General features: G+C 48.6%; 1 protein-coding gene across 6 annotated transcripts in view; it reads right to left on the reverse strand.

The window, feature by feature from the left end:
• RREB1 (ras responsive element binding protein 1) overlaps positions 1–19028 on the reverse strand; it is a 165344-nt gene that overhangs the window by 28124 nt on the left and 118192 nt on the right. For all 6 annotated transcript variants that reach the window (XM_033113650.1, XM_033113651.1, XM_033113653.1 and 3 more), the window contains 2 exons: positions 9379–9523; positions 7903–8039 (listed from right to left, as the gene is read on the reverse strand). In XM_033113650.1, coding sequence (XP_032969541.1) covers positions 7903–8039; positions 9379–9523 — 282 coding nt within the window. The remainder of the gene's footprint in view (positions 1–7902; positions 8040–9378; positions 9524–19028) is intronic.

The raw sequence follows: 19028 nt of genomic DNA on the forward strand, positions 1-19028 counted from the left end.
AACAAGATAATAGAACCCCATCAACTCTCCTAAAAACAAAACTTGTTTGTTTTCTTTTTAAATCACATATGGAAATGCAAATACAAAATACCTTACTCTAAGGAAAACAAAAATTCATCAGTAGAAAAACTGCAAAGGACATTTTAAGTAAAGGTGAGATCACATATGAAACACCTGATGAATGCTAATGTGGGCATTCAACCTGTCCTCAGATTACAAAAGGAGGGTCACCTGTATGAGAAGGCCAAATCCTTTTGCTCACAGACACAGTGTTTCTGTACCAAGGCAGCTCACCTGCGCCTGTCTCACATGAATTCCAGTGCATGTTAGCAAACGCTTCTCTAAGGTAAGAGAACTTAGAAGACTAGAGTGCGATTTCAGCACTCCCCACTCCCCCACATGTGCCATCCCAGCCCCTGAACTGTGGGTCCTGCTTCTCGCAGGGCTGCTCCATCGTGGTGGTTCCTGTGACGGGGCAGGACTCTAGTTAGCTCTGTTAGGGAGTGGGTGGAAAGAAAGGAGCTAGTTTTGGGTATGCAGAGTCGGGCTCTCCTGAAGAGCAGAGGGGAAAAGCACTTGCCTGCAGCGTGTCTCCTCTCTCCCTTAGCACCACTTGTAATGTCACAGAAGAGGCAGGAGTAGGTGTGAAGTACAGACCGGGGAGGGCAGAGGTGGGGTCACAGGGCAGGGAAGTACCTCCTGGCAGCATGCAGTGGGATGAGCCCAGTTTCCACTGTGGCCGCTGGTATGCAAAGGACAGATGGCAGGAATGGGGGCTGCCAATGCTGGGGCCAGGGGGAGGCGCCCCGATCACAGGGGGCCTTCGACATATACTCGCGCCCTCCTTGTGCCTTCTCCTGTGGAAATCTGACAAACGAGCAAAATCCCACAACACACTGGCTCTGGCCTGGAGACTGGCTGGGCTGGAAAGAGTACATCGCTCATGTGGTCAGTGAAGTCTGACTCCCACAAGAACAGCCAGCTGCCCTGGTCCTGAAGCCACAGAGAGACCCAGTCTGCCCGCCAGTGCTGTCCGCCTCTGCCTATGGCTGCCACAGGTAAAGGGACAGCAAGGTAAGGGCTGCAACAAGCCAGCTTTGGTAGTCCGAGGAAATACTCTCCTCCCTTAACTGAGGGTTTGTCCTTTCAATTCTCAAAGGACTTTACTGCAGATGAATGATGCGCTTGCTCATAGGCAGGCCCACTCGTCCTAAGAAAACAAAAGTTAAAGTTTTAAACTTACTGAACTGAGAACTGAAATGTACCACAACTCGCCTCATGGCGCAGGGCACCCCGGTATCGGTTCTTTTTCTTTTCTTTCATTTTTTGAAAGAAACCTGCCTAATTTGGGGTGGGGTAGAAATGCGGTGACAGATGTGACAGATGTGCTATTACGGCATGGGTATGCATTGTGTGCAGGAGCAAGGGTACAAGAAGCCCTAAGTACAGCCAGCTGTTCTGAGGGCACGCAGTAGGACTAACAGGCACTTATCAGGAATGACTGTCACCATTAAAAGAATCAGCCCTGATAACCAGTGACTGAAGCCAAATAACCTTCCCAAAGTACCCAAAATGGGATGGGAGCAAACATACACATCAAAGATTAAGCGTCAGCCCGGGAGGCAAGTTTATCAGAAATGGGGTTTGCAGCAATGGGAAACAAGGCCACCAAAAAGCCTTTTTTTCAAACCTTGTGGCTAAACAACTATAGGATTAGTTGTGACCTTAACTCTCCAGGACAAGAAGATCTTGAAGTCAACCAAAAACGCTTAAGAGCAGCCCAAAACAATAAACCTTGGGCACTTGACTTTTATATCATTCTATCAAGTCTACCATCACAGCAGGTAACGGATAGACAGATAACCCCATTAAGAAAGGGTAAAAAAACAAAACAAACAAACAAAAAAACTTTTTTTGTTAAATTATGCTAAACATATTTTCAAAAGAATGTTTTGGCAAATCTGAAACATAAGGAAACACATTTTTTCAGAATCTCAGGTTTCCCCAACAATCTAAGGAAAATGATGTGTGGTTCTATTACTTAAAGGTATCAAGTCCCTTTACACTTCTAAATATCTGGCTTTCAACACAATACCCACAATATCTGGATTACAAAATTTGGTAGGTAGGACTCAAATCAAATTTAAATAGCCACTCAGTTTCCCAATTTTAACAAAAGCAAAACTAGACAAAAGCAGCTCTTTATAACAATAAGGACTAAAGGACAACCTGCTTTCATGTTCCCTGTCAAGTAAACAGTACCTGGGAGAAACCCAGAAATGTGACTCCTTCTCAATTTCACTGGAACGGGGTACCCAAAAGAGTGGCACAGTACCTGACTGTAAATGTTGTCAGGTTTAAAATATCAAAAAGTACACAATCTGAATAATATCAGAGGTAAGTGTTCACTTAGCATTTGTTACAGTCTGAGGACTATGGACTGCCCCCTTTCTCCTCACAGCAGTCCTCAAATTCATTTTCCAGATGGGGAAACTAAGTCTCAACTCGCTTGTGGCCATGGAGCTGCCATGCAGCTGGCATGGAGCCAGTGGCTTAACTCCTCCCTGCTGTTCTCCTTTGCTGTCTGTTCAGAGGATAGTTATTGCAGAGGCCCAGCTCCTTCTACAACCCGGGCCACATTCTTAATGCTTGACACTGGACAGCGGCCCACGGGGAGCCTTTCCTCCCACCAACTCTCTGCAGGCAGCCAGCAGGCCCAGCCCATCCTCAGAACCTGCGAAATACCTTGCTGAGAAAGCTGCTGCTCGCCACGGCCACTTCCCTGAGACACTGGATTTATTGCTCATTATAGCGTTTTAATCGAGAGACTGACATTCCTTTTTTAAAGGGATTTCATGCTTCATTTTTCCTGCTCTGTTTCTGGAGGCAAGAAGGGCTAAGTGCAAATCACCTCTCAGAACCCCGCCCAATTCAGACATTCCTCTCCCCTCCAGCACACCCTCCCCTCTACATCAGTCCCAGCCGAGAACTGACATCCAACAGCTGCACTAATCTCTCCCAGTTGCTGGGAGCAACAGTGTGGGCCCTGTGACGGCCCTGGCCAGTGGAGGGTGGCAGCCTGCCCTCCCCACACCCAGGAATCCACCAGGCTGCACACCGCCTCCCGACACCCAGCTCAGACTGTTCAACCACAGCAGCGTGCCATGAAGCTGGACAGGTCTAGGACTTCACCATGGGAAGGCCGGGGTGAGCCCAGAAGCTGGGCTGTGCCTGCCCAGCACAGAGCAAGTCAGAGAGGGCCCTTGGGCAGGTGGAGAGGGGGCAGTCCTGACAGAGGCACCTTCCAGCTTCCGGGGTAGAAGCAGGAGTTGGGGGCTGGGGAGAAGGGGCGTGTCCTCCAGCATCATTTTAAATCCGCTTCAGCCTGGCCGAGCCTAGCAACCCTGAGACTCTTAAATACAAGATGCTGACAAACCCCTCCCTATTTTTAGAATGGCATTTGACAAGTGAATTAGGGCCAGTGCGACGTGAATCACTCTGAGGGTCTTCCTGCAGGTGACGGGGGGGGGGGGGGGGGGGGGGGGGGAGAAGGGGGCAGTAAAGGGAGTTGAACACTCCTTGGAACACTTGAGAATCCAAAAGAAAGAAGGTTCTGGCACCTCTTTCCACTGCCAAGATGAGGCCCGGCCCCCAGCCCACCCTCCACGCCTGCAGCGACACTTACCTTCCCCTCACACAGCCGTGCCTGGCAGAGCCTATTCGGGTTCCCCACTTACTAATTCCTGACACAGATTTAAGGGTATCACCTCAAAATTGAAAATCACCTCACCAACAACCAAGATCAATAATTCGACCAGAACGAGGAAGGCGCCCACTGGGGGAAACACAGTGAAGGGCTAACACCCGATATAAAATGCCGAGGGGTGCTGCACCAGCTGATCAGGCTCCTTCTGCTTGGACCACAGGCTCCGTGCCCCGCTCGGCCCTGAATTTACGCCTTTGCTTTGTTTCAGAACAGCCCTTTACTTGTTTTCTGACTGGCCCCTCAGGGGCCCTGTCTCCAATAGCATCATTTTTTCCCTCAAGTCTGGTCAAATGCCTGACACATAATAAGCACTCAATCATTTGCTGGGTACCTTTCAGCTGAAATAATTTAAAAATGATTTGTTACCTGATCTCCTTTAATCAAGAAGCCATGTAAGGTTGCACAACTTTTGCCAATTTTGCCCCCCACTGCAGCCGCATCAATATGGTGACCACCCGCCCAGGGGTCATCCGACCCAGCCTCACCCTGGTCAGCCGGACAGAAGTTGTTCAGACACACGAGCAGGGCCTCCGAGGCAAAGCCGCGGCCTTGGCGCCTCCCACCACCTCGGGCCTGTGTGTGCAGCGGGGCTGCCGAGCCTGGAGGCGCGCCCGTTCAGGCTGAGATGGGCTGGGATCGTACCACACACCCAGGACTGCAAGACTTAGCATGTAAACAAGAAGGTAAAATGTATTACTGACGATTTTTACAGTAAATCTATACTGACATATTTGGGATATATTGGTAGAACAACAAAGCATGATCAATTTCACTTTTTTTTCAAATGTGGCTACTAGAAGAATTTAAATGATCCATGTAGCTCTCATCTTACTTCCGTGTTTCCCCGAAAATAAGACCGAGCTGGACCATCAGCTCTCATGCGTCTTTTGGAGCAAAAATTAATATAAGACCCCAGTCTTATTTTACTATAAGATTGGGTCTTATGTAACATAATATAAGATGAGGTCTTATATTAATTTTTGCTCCAAAAGACGCATGAGAGCTGATGGTCCAGCTCGGTCTTATTTTCGGGGAAACACAGTTGTATGGGTGGGTGCTGACTGATTCCCTCCCAGCTGACTTTATTCACGGCAGTGGATGGCCTGTTACTCTGTTCTATTCTTATAACCAAGCAAAATATTCCACACCCCGAAACAGCCTCGCTCAGGGATGTCCTGTTTGGATCCACCTGCTCAGTGAACACTCTTGCCCGTCACCTCAAGAAGATCTGTGCTTCTCCTGGTCTGGGGAGCTGTACAGAGGGGTGGATTTACTGCCGGTCGTGCCAGGATGCAAGCAACAGCCGGCATCAAGAGCCAGAAGCACTACAAGCGGCTTCGTGTCCTCCTTTTGTTCTGCGCTGACACTTCGTTAATTTGAAACACAGGGGAATGGAGGAGATTGGCCTCAGAGTTTACAGTTTGGATTTCTAATACTTTTTATTAAGAAACAACGGGCACCTTGCCACCTTTCGGGGTGGGGAGTAAGGGCAGGACAGAGAGAAACGAACAGCTGTTTTGAGTTAAAAACTTTGTCTAAACTGGTAGCATCCATCGCACGGTGGTTCCGCTGCCTTTGGAGTCTGCAAATGGAGTTGGTGTCTATTTTAGCTCTGGGTTAACAAGCAGTTTCTCCCACTAGCTACTGTCACAGTTCACTGCTTGGCTGGGCCCTGCTGGCTCCTGCCTGCCCCAATGGCCTCTTCTGATAGCAGCAGGCTATTATGTGGAACGGCAGAGCAGAGAGGAGAAAAGGAAAATTAACTATGTTCTGTAATCAACTCCTTTTGGTTTCCAGACACAAGTCCCACCCCATCTAGCAAAAGCCACCAGACAGGGAATGGCCTGGCTGTTCCCCACAAGGGACACAAGGCAACACTCCCTGCCAGGTGCCGTGGGCGCAGCGTCCAGGGCTCCAGTGGGAGGGAAGCTGCCAGGAGGAGCTGAGTCCCCACCAGACTACAAAACTTCTCACATCAACCCCTCACCAAAGGGCGTTACTACTGAGCAGGCAAGGAAAACACGCAGGGCCTGAGGTTCAACTTCATAGCCCACCGACGACCCTGGGGGCCTACGTAGGAGTCATGGCAAGTGAATTACCCACCGAATCGTGCAGAAAGGAACAACCAGGGCCCCGTGCCAGTCCCATCTCCATCCTCTCTGAACAGCAGCCCAGCCTGGCCCTGGAGTAGGTATGTATCCAGAAGGCCCCGCGCCAGAAGAACCCACACCCTTGTCCAGGCCAGCATTTAAGAAGGGCACACTGATCTTTATCTATCACCGCTATACACTGCTGTGCAGGCTTCAGCCACTCAGACGTCTCTCTTGAGAGTCAACTTCTTTTCCCTGTAAGATAGAATTATCTAGAAGGGGCAAATGGATAGTTCCTAATATCTGAGCACAGAATAAAGCATGAAGTAAAATGAAACACATGAAGCAACTCAGAGACTGACTAGCAGTGTGTTTACTTCGCAGCCTGGGTCAGATGGCTGTTCGGCAGACATGGGAGTCGGGGGTTCCACGGGCTCTTCCTGCCTCTGGCCACGACTCGCCATGTGAGGGTCATCTGGTAACGTGAGCTCTATTTGCTCAGGTCCTCAGTCTAGCAAACTATTTCAATACTCATCAGCCACCACAAGCCCACATCCTGGGGATGCTGTTTACGTTAATGAAACCATGAAGTTCCTGAATCTCTCAGACCTGCAGGGCCTTTGAAAGGAGGAGCCAAACGCCTTTTCCTGGTAGACCGAAGAACAACTGTAAAGGGACAGGTTTCAGAATCACAGAGTTTGAGGCCCGAAAGGGAACACGGGGATTATGTGGCCCAGCTCCCACGTGAGCAGACGCCCCTGGGACCCAGGGTTCCAGCCCACTCCCACACACCGTGCAGTTTCCCGAGACGGGGGGAGGTATGTAAAGACGTTTCCTAGCATTTCAACTGCTCAGCAGTTTAAACTCTTCATAAATCCTTCCCCCCCACCCCAGTGGAAAAATGTCAAGCTAATGTGATTAAGGATAATGATATTTGACATGGCTTTAAGTTACCGTACAATTAGACTTCCCCCTAACACAAACGTCTTCAGCTTGCTCAGACCTTTTCACTACAAGTCATGACCAAGCGCGTGTCTTCAGGAAGGAAAAATAGTCCATATATCGGTGAGCCACACAGATGTCCAGATCTCGCCACTTCCAAGCTGTCATCTGAGACCCCAAGCTGCAGCCACGCACACAGTCACCTCTGCTCTGGTGACCCTGGCAACATGCCGCCTCCCAGTCCTGCCCTGCTGCACCAGGGTCCCTGATGGCACCTCGCTCTTTTCAGTGCTTACAGGCTATGTAACATTTTTAAAGTGGCTGTTCTGTAGGAAAAAGTGCCAAGCCTATCTGCTCACTAAGAACACAGAACTTTCTGCTTGACAAAAATGTTCTCAGAGAAGGTAGGAAAAGAAAGCCAACTCCCCCACCCCGCATAACCCCCGATTCTGCTGGAAAGTCATATAACCATCCACGTTTTCTGCCTGGGAAGGCTGAGGATAAGAGAAAACCAGAGCCAGCAAAGATCTAAAACTGAGGCTGGAGCAGCAGAACAATCACCTATCACTGTTTTCCTGTGACGGGCTTCACTTTGGGTTGACAGTCTTACCTGAAGTAGAACCTGGTCTTACCCCCAAATGCGTTCTTAGTGTTCGGTGCTACCAGGCCAGTCCAGTCCAAACACCTACAGACACCTGATATGCCTTTCCTGTCCTTACCACACACTCATGCACAGCTAACGATCATTTGGGTTGCAACAGCTCTGTGAAGACAATGTGTCTGCTGCCCACAGACCCCTGTGAGAGGAGGCCCCATGCATGGGGAGCTCGGGGTGATGGCTCCAGGGGCCTCGCCAGGAGTGAAGGAAGCAGACGGAACCTCGGTGAACACATCCTGTGGCCACAGCCACCTTGTGTCTCACACCTTTCAGTCCGACTTCTTCCTTACACCACACACCATTCTTAACGGCCTTACTAATGTCATCACACCCAAGTTAAATCATTTCAGCCTAGTGGGAAGTGATGGGAAATAAGGATATGCCAGAAGAAACAGGAAAGAAAACGACCTTTCCAGAGTACAGATATATTCCCCCCTTTCTCCTACCTTAGTGGGTTATCTGAGTGGGTCTCCATGTGGGTCTCCAGTCCATACTTGCAAACAAACTCCTTGAAACATACTGGGCAGTGAAACACTTCATCAGCCTTCTTTTCCAAGTCACCCGACTGCCCATCTTCTACCATCTTAGGAGAAAGGAAAAAAGTGCAGTCATGAAGGAGGCCCCTCACATGTGTTTGCTTCTGAAGAGAAGCCAGCACTAAATCCAGCGGCTATCTAAAAGGAAAGGGATGCCTCCCTCCCAGGTATTAAAGATGCTACTGAGTAGTTCTTCATTCATGTGACAAATACTCACTGAATACTACCATCCACCCACCCATCTACCCAGACATCCATCCACCCAAGCATCCATCCACCCAGACATCCATCCTCCCAGACATCCATCCACTCAGACATCCATCCACCCACCCACCCTCCCATCCACTCAGACATCCATCCACCCAGACATCCATCCACCCACCCACCCTCCCATCCACTCAGACATCCATCCACCCAGACATCCATCCATCCACCCAGACATCCATCCATCCACCCACCCACCCACCCACCCACCCACTCAGACATCCATCCACTCAGACATCCATCCATCCACCCACCCACCCACCCACCCACTCAGACATCCATCCACTCAGACATCCATCCACCCAGGCATCCATCCACCCACCCACCCATCCACCCAGACATCCATCCATCCACCCACCTACCCATCCACTCAGACATCCATCCACTCAGATATCCATCCACACAGACATCCATCCACGCAGTCATCCATCCATCCATCCATCCATCCATCCATCCACCCACCCAGACATCCATCCACGCAGACATCCATCCACGCAGTCATCCATCCATCCATCCATCCATCCATCCATCCACCCACCCAGACATCCATCCACGCAGACATCCATCCACGCAGTCATCCATCCATCCATCCATCCATCCATCCATCCATCCATCCACCCACCCAGACATCCATCCAGACATCCATCCACTCAGACATCCATCCACTCAGACTTCCATCCACCCATCCACCCAGACATCCATCCATCCACCCACCTACCCATCCACGCAGACATCCATCCACGCAGACACCCATCCACCCACCCTCAACCCACTCATCCATTCAACAAATATTGATAGAGCACCTAGCATCTAACAGGCTCTGGGAATAGAAGAGTGAGGAAAAAAAGTCCCTAACACTTATGGAGCTCCCATTCTAGCTGGAAAAACAGAAAAAGCACATGAACAATGGAACAAGCTCTTCATCAGTGGGCTCAGCGAGGGAGCTCCACAGAGGAAGTGCACAGGTCCTCTTTTCTGCAGACACCTTATAAAACAGTGTGGAAAACAGTTAAAAGCTAAGTTTGCATGTCTGCCAAGTCCCCAAAACTGTACAAATAAAGACCAGAGATATCTGCCCCATGTCCCATGGCTAGGCACATCTGTGCTGGGAGCAGAGAGGACCTTTTTAGCAGGTGCTGGGTCTTCCTTCTCCGACTCGGCATCGTGACTCAGTTTCCTTTTGGAGGACAGCCGCCTGCGCTTCAGTGGGGAAGGAGGGGCTGCAGCAGCAGCACTGTTCGGGTCCTTCTCATGGATCTTCATGTGTCTAGAGAACACACACACACACACACAATGTGATTCAGCAAAAAACCGAGTTGGTTTATTTCTGTTAAATTTTTTATATTTAGATGTTGGTAAATTTTCTTTAGTTAGAGATATGGAATTTAATTTATATAGTGACTTCTCTCTTTTTAAGCCTTATAACCGGAACCCCTTAAAGCCTTGCAAATGTTATCTAAAAACCATCACTTAATGCCTTGCTGTCTGTGGGGAGATACTCATGAACTTCACTGGCACTGAGATAAAAACAAACTGTCTGATGACCTGTTCTTATTGAGACCAAGTAAATTATTTGAGGATACATAACTCTATAGAATAAAGAATTCCCAGATACTGCGTTTTCATAAGCCACGTCATCACTGCATTTGCCCCAGAACTCAGCCCCGTCTACTAGTGGCGTATGTCCTCTCTATTCTGCCCTCCGAAGGGTCAAAGCTGAGAAGTGCCAACAGAGCAAATGTCTGGAGTGCTTATGAAGGCCTGAAAGCCCTTCCATGTTGTTCTTGGTATTACATGGATTAATAGATTATGAGAATAGCTGGGACAATGAAATGAGGAAATTACATGTTGCAACCCTGACACCTATGGGACGAGGAGTACACGTATGAGGAAATATTACATACACACACTATATGGATATGGATGAAGAGAGTTTTATGGATGACCTGATTTAAGTGGCCTAACTTTATCAAGTTCTAAAACAAACATCCTAACAATAAGGTACCAAGACCTATAGGGAAAGAATGACATTATACAAAAAGATAGTCAGTCTCAATTTCCTTGCTCTATGACAAAAAAGGTTTAGTTTTCCTAATGACAATCATCACCACCATCATCTCTGACTGGGGTTAAACTGTGCCAGATGTAGGAAAGAAGCCACAGCCTTTTATAAATAGCTCTTGTATAGGATTATCGTAATGGTGACGTTCTTAGGCACGGGAAAACGACAGCCGTGTTTTCACAGACTATCCTGTCACACTTTCAAAAGCAAGTTCAGCTCCCTTTCTGCTGTGCCTTCTCCAGAGGAGGCAGGCTGAGGATGAAAAAGCGAAGAAGCTCGTGAAGCACAAGCAGCAACCATCAGACTGTGAGGTCAGGGATTCAAGGCCAGGGCTAAGAGCACGCCTTCCCTCCCACAGCCCTTGGCCCGCCATGCCTGGGAGACCCCTTTTCTGAGAGTGTGGAGGTAAGACGCTGACTTCTCTTGTTCTGCTTCTACAGACAACTCTAGAATGTGGAGGGGTCCCTGCTTCAGGCCCTGCCCCAAGAGCAACCATTGGCCGGCAGGTGAGAGAGAGGTGGCTTAACCTTTGAGTAAATGGGCCTCAGGGAGCGAGGCGGAGGCCAAACCTCCGTTCTCTTAGGGGGGATCAGTGTGGGGGAGCAGAAACACCTAGTGGGAGAGAATGGAAGGCATCACAACCATCCTGCCCACGGCCACATAATTCCTTGCTTAGATTATTAGGGAAGGATGGTTTCTTATTAGTTCTTGGTCACCTAAAGCCTTGGGAAACTTAATGGAAGCAAGTAGCCTTGTTTGAAGTACCTGCTCTATTCTTAGGTGATTTAAGGCAACCATCATTTAATATCAGCGCGTGGAAGGAAAAAAGAAAGACCGGCAAGTTTCTTTTGACATTTATTGTATGGCACGTTCCATCTTTAGAAATGTAAAAAAAATAAACAAAAAAAGGCACAAACTTTTTTCGAAGCATTAAGAATTGAGGAAGAATGATACTAAAAGATATAAATTAGTACCATACCTACCTTTTTCAATAAATCGCTCAAAATAAATAAAAAAAATCAATACTCTTTTCAACAGTCGACACGTTACTAGTGCAAATCAACATGAAGCTACAATAACCAGTGAGAAATTTGGAAATCGGAGATTGACAAGTGTCAGCAGTTCAGCAGCTTATTTTCTGTCATGATATTAACATTTATAAAATGATGCTTTATGATCCAGTTCTTGGGACTTACGACAGAAGCTGTTTTCACAGGCAGAGGAAGAGGAGGGACCAGAGCGAGCACTCAGTGAGAGAGGACCTAGGTGGAACTCACACAGATTATTTCCATTTTGCAGATGAGGCAGTTGAGGTGTGGAGAGGCTGGCACACCCAGGGCCTCACAGCTGGCACAGACCCAGGTGTGCCAACTCCAAAGTCCATGCTTTTCCTCCAAAGCCTTGGGATCTGCATTCTGGATCACAGGCTGCCATCTTAGGGCTTGAACCTGAACCCAGACACTTCCTTTCTGAGTGACTGTGGCCCAAGGCCCAGCAGTTGTAACCAAACTAATAACCGAATGTCAACAGGGAGTGAAGGGCCCAAGGTCAGGCAGAGAACATGCCCCACCTCTAGTCCTGTCTCTCTTATTCTGAAAAACGGGGGATGCCCTTGAAGTGCACCTCTGCCAAAGCCAGGGAGAGGAGACAGGATCAAAGCTGTCTCAGGAGCCTGGTGGCAAGTACAGGCTGCTGAACACACCAGCCCACTGCAGGTGTCTGACGGAGCTCAGCCAGAGGCCCAGGCTCAGAGCTCAAGCACTGCTCCGTTTTAGGGTTAAATGTCCGGTTGCTGGCCAAGACACAGGCTGTCCCCAATCTGTCCAGTCAGCTACACGCTGACCAACAGCTGCAGGCTCAGTTAAGAACTTAATTCAGTCAATAGTTGAGCTGCCAGGTTCGGAGCCCCAGCCATTTCTGAAGTGGGATGTGATCTGTAGTTAAGGACTCTCCCACCCTGACCCCTGCTCTTCTTCCCTGGCCTCTGACAGGAGCAGCAGCAACACTGGCAGTCCATTTCCTCCCAAATGCTCACAGGAAGTGGGGCGACTCACCACGACGAGCCAGCCATGGCCTGTTTTCCGCAGAATGTGGCCAAAACAGAGGAGGGCCAGTGGAGAGGAGACAATTCTGTTTCTCTTCTCTAGAAGGCCTGGGTCTGTTTTTCTCTTGGGTTTTATTTCAAGGGCAAATTCATTAATTTCCATGTGCCTTAAGAATCAGTAAGTTATAATGAGCCTCGGAACTGGAGAAGAGCTGAGATGCTATCCAACCTCCGACTCAGCACAGGAAGTCCTGTCCACAGCACACTGGAGAGACCATCACTTAGTTCTGCTTGCGGACGTTCAGCCACAAGGACTTCTCCATTTTCCACAGTGCTAACTGTTAAAATCACCTTCCACATGCTGAGTCAAAAATTCCATCCTCCCTTTAAAAGTCTGTCTGTCCTCCGGGACAACGCAGAATCAATCTGCACTCTCTTCACATGGCAGCTCTTCCAAGAGTTCAGCATGATGACCGCATTTCTTAAAATAGAACAACTCCGCTCCTTCAGCTAGGCCCCCCAAGCTCTGCTCTCATGTCTGTTGAATTATACCGATCACTACTAACCCTGGAATACTCTCCAGTCTGTGAATGTCCTTCATGAAATGTTGGATCAGACGCTAACACCAATTTGGATGTGGTCTGAGAGTGAAAGCCACAGGCTGGGACCACCCTCCAGAGGCTGTGTAAACAGAGCGGGTTTCTTTGTGTGTGTTTTACAGGGACGCTGCCCTCTCAGTTCCTACTAAGACCCCCATGATTTCTTCATTCAAACTGCTACTCATTCTGTACCTGAACAATTGACATCTTTCCACGCTTTCCAGATTGGCAAGGATGAAAAGTATGCAGTGGTGGTGTGGTGAAGTCTCTCTCTCGTTCTCTGCACTAGCCCGTGAGGGGGGTCAAATCGCTGAATGAATGAATAAATGAATGAGTAAATATTTGCTGAATCTCTGAATGGAGGGATGGATGAATGAAGCACATGCAGAAAATCTGTTACATGTGCAGTTATCACTACAACACATGTACTGGAACTCTAACACGCTGCTGATGGGAGTGATAACTGGTAATAACTCTTCTGCAAAGTGCCTGAGCTACGGGGATCAGATTTTAAATACGTACACCCTTTTATCTCAGTAATTTCACTTCTAGAAACTTGTCTTAAAGAATGATAATTGGACAAATGTGCAAAGATCTATGTACAAAGATTGATGTATCATCATTCACAGACAGATACAACAGGAAAACACTAACAACAGAGAATTTTCAACCAGCTAGTCTTAATAGTTTAAATCGGCCACCCTGCTTTCCCTCTTTGCCCTCCTACTGTCCACTCTCCACATAGCAGGCAGAGTGAGCATCTAAAACATGGATCAAATCATACCACTCCTGCAGACGGTGCCACTCTTAGAAGCAAGTCTGGCCTCCGCCTACTTCTCTGACCTCATTTGTTTGCACCCTGCCCCAGCCCCACAGCCCTCGGACACACTAGCTCTCTCTGGCTTCCTCAAACGCAGCGGGATCCTTCTGCCTGGGCTGCTCCGCCAGACCTTGGAGGGCCCGCTCCTGCCATCAGGTTTCTCATCAGGTGCCCATCCCACTCCGGCAGATGCTCCCAAGCCCCCTACCCAGGTTTACTTTCTTCACAGCACACAGCAGTAAACTGCAAACATCATCTAATTACTCGTTGGACTGCCTCCTCAGCCTCAGTCGAAAGTAAGTTCCATTACAGTAAGAACCTTGTCTCTCTCATTCTCTGCAGCAGCCCCTGGCAGCACACACCGGTAGTAGGTGCTCAATAAATATCTGCCAATTGCCCAATGGATGAAGCAACGAATGAATAAGTATTTGCTCAGTCACTTAATGGAGGGATGGGCAGACAGATGAAAGATATACAGAAAACCTTTTCTACTTACAGTATCACAAGTGTCACATATGTCCTCAGTTTCCAACACAACTTATAATTTACTAGGATTTAATGTCAGCAAACTTGATGACACTGTATTATAGCAAACAGTGCCACAATGAAGAGATTTTAATGAAAAACACCCCAAATATGAACAGAGGACATGTGCTGATTTTTTTCTCTATTGGAATTTATCTGTGTTCATACATTCAAAGTTACACCTACATTTATAGTAGAGAGAAGTTAATGTCAAGTTGGTCAGCATCTGCTTTTAGATTAAATTCTAGAATTTTCTTTTGCAGGCATGCCAGTTTCATAGCAATCCTGCCACACTGTGGTCTGAGGCAGGAATTTTATCAGAACTCTCAGGAGTCAAGGGAAGTTTTCTCCCATTCGTAACACTTGGAGGGGCTTTAACAGTAATGAACCCAAACAAATACTGCAGACGTTCCTTAAACTAGGAAAAAAAGTCTGAATCTGAGAACTTTTTTGAACTGATAGGGGCCTACTTTGAATTTGGGGATGGATGCTGATTTCCTCCTGTAAAGATAACCATTCATATTCTAACATGTGAAAAGATCCATTGTAGCGAGGGTGGGCTACCTGCAAGGATACAGAATGTATCAGAGCTAAGCCAAATACACCTTGTAAAGGGCCGAATGCAGAGCTAATAAATTAAAGGAGACAGACCCATCTCTAAGGCATATCCCCCCACCTCTCTGAACTTTCCAGGAGCCAGTTCCAAACACAGGAACTTTCTGGGAACCTTTTTTAGGTATGTAAATTCGTCGATCTGGAAATGGAGGGAAACTCTTAACCATTTGAGCACTGGCTTGCTCTAAGAAGCAAGCAGGAATTGGGATGAAAAAGCCAATCTGGGTAGGAAGATGGTACAGGAGAGAGAGACCACATGATGGCAGTGAGGTCTTGGGACAGTCTGGGAGCTGGGAGACATGCCAGAAGCCACTGTCCTGGTCTTACCAACTAATAAACACGGGGACCTCCCAAGTTATTTAGGCGGCCTCGGCTTCAGCTTCCACATCTGACATGTGCCCGGAGAACACCACCTGTCTGCTGGAGCGCTGGTGCTCAAACGGAGCTGTCACCAGCAGCAGAGCATCACTGGGGAGCCGGTTACAAATGCAAGTTCTCAGGCCTGGCCTGGGTTTCCACGGGCCTCCCAGGTGATACTCATGCCAGATCAAGTGTGAGAATCACTGGGTCACAGGAAAATCCGACCCCTTCATACTTTTCACGGGTATGGTTAACGGTCTAAGGTACTAAAACCTCTCCCAGGCTCACCTGCAGTATACCAGCAGTCCCTGCACCACTTTAGCAGGTATAAATACATAACCAAATAAGTTGAGAAGTTTAACATACGTAAAATTATTTTGGGGGTGAAATCCTTTGGAGAACTCTCAACAAGTGTAAAGGATCATGCAGTAGAAGGCGTGAAGGCACGTCTCAAAACTCTTCAAGCTTTCCCATATCTAATTCACGTGTGAGGGTCAGAGCTCAAGTGAGATCTCAACGCTCCCAGTATCTGCGAACTTTTCCGTCTTAATTTCCTCAGAGCTTTTATTCATCCAAGAGCTGAATTAGATTCTCTGAGTGATGGCATTATAGGAAAGGTCATTATTTCAGGACACAGGACACCAACTGTACACAAACAGCGCCTGGCCCGCCAAACTGAAGCCAACAGATTCAAACAGTTTTTACGGCCTGATTACAGACACACCTCACACCTCCACCCCTACCCCGTACCCTGTGCTACCTATGCTTTTCCAACAACGCCTTGTGACAATAACCAAAGAGGGAATGAATGAGATTCAGAAACATCGCAGCTTGACAACCTATGTTTTGAGCCAAAGAAAAGCAAACCTGCAGAAAGATTTGTGTATGTTTCCGTAACAGATGTTTACAGGGGGCGTTTAAGGGTGGGAAAGCTGTGAGTGACATTTGTAATGTCACCCGAGTCTTGTGCCAGCAAAAAAGGGGATGGGGAGTGAAGATGGAGGTGGAAGGGAGGCTGGGGAAAGGCTGGCAAGGTATTCACCAAGCCACTGCCACTGTGGTTCCACGTGTGAGCTCAAAGGCACCTTCTAGTAATTCGGGGGTTGTTCAAGTTCAGTCATGCTTATCCAGAAGGCAGATCGCACCAGCTGGGCCTGGGTGCAGAGGGAGGTTGGACAATGGTGTAAGCTGACCGAGGAGACAGCATTCTCAGAAAGATGTGAAGTGCAAACCTCAGCAAGGCGCTGCTGCTGTCTGCAGGCTGGTTGTGGGAACGCCTCCGCCAGGCTGCCCCCAGGGCTCGTGCGTTGCTGGGCTGTGCGCCCACCCCACAAAGCCAGTGAGATTCCATGACCTCTGACACGGGCAATGGGAGCAGCAGAAGCCAAGGGAAGTTTTGCATTTTGGTCCTAACACTCAGGTTTACTCCTGCTGCCTCTGCTCCCCTGCAGGGCAAAAGAGGAGGGCGGGGTCTAAAAGACCACACCCCGCACACCACCTTGTAGACTGCAGCCTGACACTCGGATGCGCCATCATCCAAACTGTATGAACAGTTAGGGGAGCTTAACTCCAAGTGTGCTGGGGATTCAGGTTCACATTATTCATTAACAATTGTGTTTGTGCTGTCCCTACCACTCCTCAGCCCAAAGCTACTCTCCGACCCAACTCAGGGGCACAGTTCTGCCTGGAACCTCCACCCCCCTCCCCGGCCCACTCTGTTCTCCTGTCCCATCAGCTCCTGTCTCCTTTGTCAGGTTGGAGAAGGGAATTCCTTCTCCATCTTGGTCTCGTGTAAGACCCTGGTACAAACACTTCCTCGTTGATGGACAGCTGGGAGGATGATGTCTGAGAATATTTTTTCCTCAGTGTTCCCAATCTCTCAGCTATCCTCCAGGTAGGAGAAAGGCAACCTTTTGGTTAGGGCATGCCTTTCCCTTTCTTTCGTGCTGATACTGGAAGTTGCTGACCTCAGAACACGGCTGAGGTAGAATGTTTTCCCGTTATTGACTGTCTACTTAGAAAACAGAGAGCCCTTGACTGCTCATTCTAAAACTGCCTCCTCCTCTCCTGACTTTCAAATGCAGGGGAGCTTGGCAGGAGGCCCGTGTCAGTAAATATCAACCTTTAAAAGGTCTTCATTCTAGACTAGACCCTGTTCCTAACTGCCATGCCTTTGAATCAGTACACCCAACACCCTCTTGTACAATTTTTTTCTTTGCCTGCCCTTGTTTTGCTAAAATAGTTTCTCATTTGTTTTAACACTCTTCATACATTATCTGGCTCCCTGGACACCTGTTTATAATACCCACAAAAAGACACATAGTACATATTTCCATATAAAACCACAAGTTCTTAAAAAGCAAACAAAAGACCTCAGCAGTTGGATGAGTTGTCCTCTCTCTCGCCCAGAGAGAGCGGTCTCGGTCATGCAGTGAAATCGGCCTGCCTGGACCTTTCCTGTGCTAATCCAGAGAAATGATACGTGGGAAGTTACCACTTTTCCTTAGGTATTTCCAGGCAGCCACCGTGTTGTAATGGACTCTTCTCCTTCCCCAGGCTCTTCTCCCTCCATTTCTTCAGTCTCCCCTACAGCCCAGAGTCCCAATCACAAGTCAGAGCTGCCCTGTCCCAGGACTCCAGGACCTATGGTCCTACGTGATGGAGCCCATCGGAGCTGACAGCCCCCGAGTGGCCTCCTCAGCCCACAGCCATACCTCTGAGGGAGGCCATCACCACCACACCTGGGAGCAGGCCCTTCTGTGGCAAATGGCTAAAAAACACGGGTCAAGCCAATCCCCAAGCCTATGCTTATGGCACAACGGAAACACACGCTCGAGTCATGAAGTCACAGAGACCTTTTCTCACTTCAGCCCTGAGGGAATTAGCGTTAGCTTTCTTAAGATGGCAGAAGCTGGTTATTCACATCCTCTTTCTTCTTGCAGAGGAGGAAGAGATGATTATCTCCATAATAAGGTGGTGCCAAGTCACTGTTTGCTGCTCCTCAGACACTTCCAAAAGAGGAACATAAAATGCTCGGGCCAGGCCCCTGGAGATGGCCTGCCATGCCACAGAGGGAAATGGCAGGTGTGGGTGGTGGGAGCAGAGAAAGAGCCCTGTGAAAAGGAAAGTCACCACCACTACGGGGACAGCATTTTACACTACTCAGGGGCCGTGGAGGAGGAACGGGGTACCAAGATCAGTTCACCTGTGAGTCAAGAGAGAAATAACGAAAATGAATCCAAAGAGAAACATCACCTGAGAAACCCAACTAGGCCACACAGTCCCTGCTCTGTGACTGCAGCAGGGTGGTCACCTTCTATCTAAAACGGGATGAATGCAGTGCACAGCCTCTGCCTGCCACAGGTGACACGCGTCATCAAATGATGTGTTGCAGGGAGAACATCACCAAGAACCCGGGGAGATGAGGAGCCCAGGAGAAGGGGCCAGGATTTGCTTCCGATCTTGGCTGCACCCCATAACATTGCAGACTTCGGTTTTTCTACCCGTAGACCTAGAATACTCCTCTTGAGTGAGCGGGGTGATATCAGCATGAAGACTAAGAGTGAAGTGCTGACATCACATACCAATGAACCCACCATGCCACTGAGTCTCTGGTTTAAGGAGATACAGTATCTCTCCCCATGGAAGGCCAACTGCTCTCCATCAACCCAGAGCCTTAGAGGAAGCAGAGAAGAGAGGCCCACGGGCACGCACACACGCCCAAGGGGAGGTGAGTGGGACCCAGGG

This window comes from Rhinolophus ferrumequinum, chromosome 9 (genome assembly GCF_004115265.2).
Source record: "Rhinolophus ferrumequinum isolate MPI-CBG mRhiFer1 chromosome 9, mRhiFer1_v1.p, whole genome shotgun sequence".
NCBI classification, from domain to species: Eukaryota; Metazoa; Chordata; class Mammalia; order Chiroptera; family Rhinolophidae; genus Rhinolophus; species Rhinolophus ferrumequinum.